At 47.0% G+C, this 6,000-nt stretch overlaps 1 protein-coding gene across 1 annotated transcript; it reads left to right on the forward strand.

The window, feature by feature from the left end:
- The first annotated feature begins 4,445 nt into the window (after positions 1 to 4,445).
- LOC140916386 (olfactory receptor 52P1-like) lies at positions 4,446 to 5,417 on the forward strand. Its single transcript, XM_073358042.1, has one exon. It carries the CDS (start codon positions 4,446 to 4,448, stop codon positions 5,415 to 5,417), a length of 972 nt encoding a protein of 323 aa, XP_073214143.1.
- The last annotated feature ends 583 nt before the right edge of the window (positions 5,418 to 6,000 follow it).

Below are 6,000 nucleotides of genomic sequence, written 5' to 3' on the forward strand. Positions count from 1 at the left end.
GCCGCTGGGAGTGGTGTGAGGAGCGCCAGGAGCTGGGTGTCCTGGTGCCACAGATCGGGTCTGAGGGCAACACCATAGTCACCCCGAGCGCCAGGGGCCTGCTGGAAAGGACCCTGAAGGCAGCCACCCACTAGCTGTACGTAGAAGCCCTGAAGCGCAAGCCGGACCAGGGAAAAGCCTTCGAACTGACCAGCAAGTGGGACGCCAGCAACCACTTCCTCGCCGGGGGCAGCTTCACCCGCTTCGCCGACTGGCGGTTCATCCACCGCGCCCGGCTCAACTGCGTCCCGCTCAACGGAGCCGTCCGCCACGGGAACCGAGACAAGTGTTGCAGGAAGTGCGGCTACTCCAACGAGACCCTGCCCCACGTCCTGTGCAGCTGCAAGCCCCACTCCAGAGCCTGGCAGCTGCGCCACAATGCCATCCAGAACCGCCTGGTGAAAACCATCTCACCTAGCCTGGGGGAGGTCGCCGTGAACTGCGCCATCCCCGGTACTGACAGCCCGCTACGGCCCGACGTGGTTGTCACCAACGAAACCCAGAAAAATATCATCCTCGTCGACATTACGGTCCCTTTCGAGAACAGGACCCCGGCCTTCCGAGAAGCTCGAGCTCGGAAACTGGAAAAATACGCCCCTCTGGCCGACACCCTGAGAGCGAAGGGCTACGAGGTGCAGCTGGACGCCCTGATTGTCGGAGCCCTGGGCGCTTGGGACCCCTGCAACGAGCGTGTGCTGCGGACCTGCGGGATCGGTAGACGCTATGCACGGCTCATGCGGCGCCTCATGGTCTCGGACACCATCCGATGGTCCAGGGACATCTATATCGAGCACATCACCGGCCACCGACAGTACCAGGAGGAGTGAGCCGGCACGACACTGTGCACCCACTGTGGGAAAGAGACTGAGAGGCCTTCCCCATCGGACCGTATGAACTGGAACCGTAAACCCGCTGAACATTAAACCCCACCATATGAGGGTAGACCCATCCCCACCCCCGTATTCACTCACTATACCCAGCATACCGAAAGTAGCTGTTGTGTGGATAACTTACCCCATATCTCGATGTCTGTACTCTGACCGGTTAAACTTTTCCCCCAGTCGGGGAGATGGCAGATTATTATGTGATCCTTGCTCTGCCAGCTCCTAAATCGCATTTTGCACCCCTCGATAATCTGTACCTTATCCCCTGACGACCAGAAACTCCTATGCTTGAACTCTGTACCGTTCCTTATTTCAACATTACCTCAAATAAAATTATTAAATCTTTTCAGAGTCACAGCCCTGTTAGTCTGTATTTGCAAAAAAGAAAAGGAGTACTTGTGGCACCTTAGAGACTAACTGTTAGGATATAGATATTCAGGCCTGTCTGCAAAGGCCTGTACTTTAAGAATTTAGGTGTATTCTTATCACTTGGCTAGTTCTAGAGGTATAAAAGAAAGAATCAAAATCACTGTCTGCTGGTGTAAGGGCCTTCTCTTACTGTGACCGTCTGAGGCCCTGTGCTTAGGCAGCCATAAGCTAGGAAGCGACTGGTCACCTCCTCACATTCCAAACTAGTCACATTGAAAGAAGGTGCTATTGGGCTGTTAGGATACAATCCTGTCCTGATAGTGCCTATCACCTCCAGAGAAAGGGAAGTCCCTAGAAAATGTAAAAGGAAACTTAGTTTGATAGCATCCTGTCTGGCAAGAACTCACTTATCAATAGCTGGGATGTGAAATCCTCACTTCTGTATTGTCTTGTCATTATAGTTCCCACTTTGCTGTTGTTTGTCTGTATAATCTCTGTCTGGTTCTGTGATTGTTTCTGTCTGCTGTATAATTAATTTTGCTGGGTGTAAACTAATTAAGGTGGTGGGATATAATTGGTTACATAATCATGTTACAATATGTTAGGATTGGTTCGTTACATTTCAGGAAAATGATTGGTTAAGGTATAGCTAAGCAGAACTCAAGTTTTACTATATAATCTGTAGTCAATGAGGAAGTGGGTGGGTGTGGGTGGGAGGGGGTGGGTGTGTGGCGGAGATGGGAACAGGGAATGGGGGTAAGGAAGTTGGAATCCTGTTTGGCTAAGGGTAGGAATGGGAACAGGGACACAGGTGTAAGGCTCTGTGGTGTCAGAGCTGGGAAGGAGGATGCTAAGGAAGGAAACTGGAATCATGCTTGCTGGAAGTTCACCCCAATAAACATCAAATTGTTTGCACCTTTGGACTTCGGGTATTGTTGCTCTCTGTTCATGCGAGAAGGACCAGGGAAGTAAGTGGGTGAAGGAAAAAGCCCCTAACACTAAACAATTTATTTGAGCATAAGCTTTCATGAGCTACAGCTCACTTAATCGGATGCATACTGTGGAAAGTGTAGAAGATCTTTTTATACACACAAAGCATGACAAAATACCGCCCCCACGCCACTCTCCTGCAGGTAATAGCTTATCTAAAGTGACCACTCTCCTTACAATGTGTATAATAATCAAGGTGGACCATTTGAAGCACAAATCCAAGGTTTAGCAAGAACGTCCGAGGAGGGGGGGAGGGTAGGAAAAAACAAGGGGAAATAGGTTACCTTGCATAATGACTTAGCCACCCCCAGTCTCTACTCAAGCCTAAGTTAATTGTATCCAATTTGCAAATGAATTCCAATTCAGCAGTCTCTCGCTGGAGTCTGAATTTGAAGTTTTTCTGTTGTAATATCTCAACTTTCATGTCTGTAATCGCGTGACCAGAGAGATTGAAGTGTTCTCTGATTGGTTAATGAATGTTATAATTCTTGACATCTGATTTGTGTCCATTTATTCTTTTACTTAGAGACTGTCCAGTTTGCCCAATGTACATGGCAGAGGGGCATTGCTGGCACATGATGGCATATATCACACTGGTGGATGTGCAGGTGAATGAGCCTCTGATAGTGTGGCTGATGTTATTAGGCCCTGTGATGGTGTCCCCTGAATAGATATGTGGGCACAGTTGGCAACGGGCTTTGTTGCAAGGATAGGTTCCTGGGTTAGGGGTTCTGTTGTGTGGTATGTGGTTGCTGGTGAGTATTTGCTTCAGGCTGGGGGGCTGTCTGTAGGCAAGGACAGGCCTCTCTCCCATCATGTGCCAGCAATGCCCCTCTGCCATGTCCATTGGTCAAACTGGACAGTCTCTACATAAAAGAATAAATGGACACTAATCAGATGTCAGGATTTATAACATTCATAAACCAGTCAGAGAAGCCTTCAATCTCTCTCCAGACTCCAGCGAGAGACTGCTGAATTGGAATTCATTTGCAAATTGGATACAATTAACTTAGGCTTGAATAGAGACTGGGAGTGGCTAAGTCATTATGCAAGGTAACCTATTTCCCCTTGTTTTTTCCTACCCCCACACCCCCCCGACGTTCTTGTTAAACCCTGGATTTTTGCTGCAAATGGCCCACCTTTTATTATCATACACATTGTAAGGAGAGTGATCACTTTAGATAAGCTATTACCAGCAGGAGAGTGGGGTGGGAGGAGGTATTTTGTCATGCTTTGTGTGTATAAAAAGATCTTCTACACTTTCCACAGTATGCATCCGATGAAGTGAGCTGTAGCTCACGAAAGCTTAAGCTCAAATAAATTGGTTAGTCTCTAACGTGCAACAAGTACTCCTTTTCTTTTATCTAAAGTGATCACTCTGAACAGTCTGTGTCTCAGGTTGAGAGGGAAGACTGGGTAGCTAAGTCTGCAGAGCAGAAGAGCTGCGTAGTTAATCTCTCGAGAATGCAGGCCAGGGATGGCAGGTACACTCTCACCTCTAGACATTTTGCCTATGACTTGTAGTCTCTCAGTGAATTTAACATCTGTTTCCATGTGGAAACAGAGGTTGGTAATGGAAGGACAACAGAATCTTGCATCTAATATGCTAGTAAAAATGGATGGTATCTCTTTAAGACAGAGTCCAGCCTTGGAATTGGTAAGAGTTAAGGATCTGAACACTGGTGAAGGGGCTTCTGTCTGGCTGGATGGAAATTACCTGGCTGACAGGGAGAAGAAAGACTGGCTAATAGCTGTTAGCACAGAGGGCACACCCAATCAGCCAGTGGATTCTGTTAAGCAAGAGAAATCAGGATTTGATCCTTCAGGACAAGGAGGAAAGAGAGAACTTAATTTTGCAAAGAGAGGCCACAGGTTAAACCTAAAACCCCAAAATCCCAATAGTATTGGGCCAAAGGTGTGGCATGACAAAAATGATTGTAGATGGACACTTGCAATGGATTTGTTGTTATTGCCAGTGGTGATTTTTGGAAGTAATGTGTTGCTAATACCAAGAATTGTAAAACTATACAATGTGCCTAAAATAAAAATATAAAATAGTTACCATACTATTTGTTATAAACTGTGTAATCCCCCTCGCTGTGCTTCTCTCCCTTCACAGGCACATGGAGCATTTCTGAGCCTGATCGACGCACCGGCCACCTCATGGCAAATTTCAGCTTCTCCCCCTCTGACTCTTCAATATTCATCCTAACCGGCATCCCTGGCCTGGAAGCTGACCACATCTGGATTTCCATCCCTTTCTCTGCGTTCTACATTATGGGCCTGTTGGGAAATTTCACAGTTCTGTTTGTGGTAGGCAAAGAGCAGACCCTGCACAAGCCGATGTACCTGCTGCTCTGCATGCTGGCGCTCTCAGACATCACCACATCTACCTCCTTTGTGCCAAAGGCACTGTGTATTTTTTGGTTCAATTTGAAAAGCATTACTGTGAAGAGCTGCCTCACCCAGATGTTCTTCTTTTACGCATTTTCTACTATGCACTCAGCTGTCCTAGTGACAATGGCCTTTGATCGCTATGTTGCCATATGTAACCCTCTGAGATACGCCACCATCCTCACCAACGCACGAATAGCTAAGCTAGGGCTAGTGGGTTTGACAAGAGCTGTTCTCTTCATTCTGCCTATGCCCCTGCTCCTGAGCAGGCAGCCATTCTGTGCCAACCGCATTATCCCCCATACGTACTGTGACCACATAGCTGTGGCAAAGGTGTCATGTGGGGACATCACAGCCAGCAGAGTGTACGGCATGCTGATGGCGTTTGTAATCATTGGGTTCGACCTGACGCTCATTGGCCTGTCCTACGGTCTGATCATCAGGACGCTCCTCAGAATCTCTTCCAAGGAAGCCAACCAGAAAGCCCTCAACACCTGCACAGCCCATATCTGTGCGCTAATGACGTCGTATCCTCTTGGACTCCTCTCCAGTCTGTCACACAGGTTTGGTCAGGGCATCACTCCGCATGTTCACATCCTCTTGTCCAACCTCCATTACCTCATTCCCCCCATGCTCAACCCTATCATTTATGGGATCAACACCAAGGATCTTCGTGACAAAATGGTCAAATACATCTGCAGAATGTACTCACCTCGCGGTACTGACTTTAAACCCTCATGACAAGAGAGGGTTTTGGAACTGCCCTATGTTACCCTGGATTTTGAGGGATGTTTACCTCAGAATGTTCTCAAGCTAATCGCAGCCATGTGATGTGCATGGGCCACAATGAATTAACAATATAGAACACCACATAGTTAAGGGTTAATTAGAAAACAGGTTTTTAGATGCAAGGTCAAAATCTGGCAGGCAGTTTCTGCTAATTGCAATGGGGGGAGTGGACAGACAAGTAAATACATCAGAAAGAGAGAAGATAAATGGATGAAAACCTTGAATCTAAACACCTCTGATATTCAAAGTTTATTGAAAGTTGGAAAAAGTGGTGATCCAGTAGGGGTCACTATGACCTCTATGCTTTGTAAGACATTATAAAAGATTAGCTAATTATATTGCACTTTGGAGCAGTCCTCAGAAACCATCTTGAGAGACCTTTTTCCTGATACTCTTTCTCCCCAATGGGTGACCAACTGCCCACTGTGAACCTGCTGTTTATTATTCAGTTCCTTTCCAGGTGTTAGGTAAATATCTGGGATATTCTAGACCTATTGGTTATGTCTGTGTGTGCCTCAATCTAATAAACTGCAGT

Source organism: Lepidochelys kempii, chromosome 1 (assembly GCF_965140265.1).
Source record: "Lepidochelys kempii isolate rLepKem1 chromosome 1, rLepKem1.hap2, whole genome shotgun sequence".
NCBI lineage: Eukaryota > Metazoa > Chordata > Testudines > Cheloniidae > Lepidochelys > Lepidochelys kempii.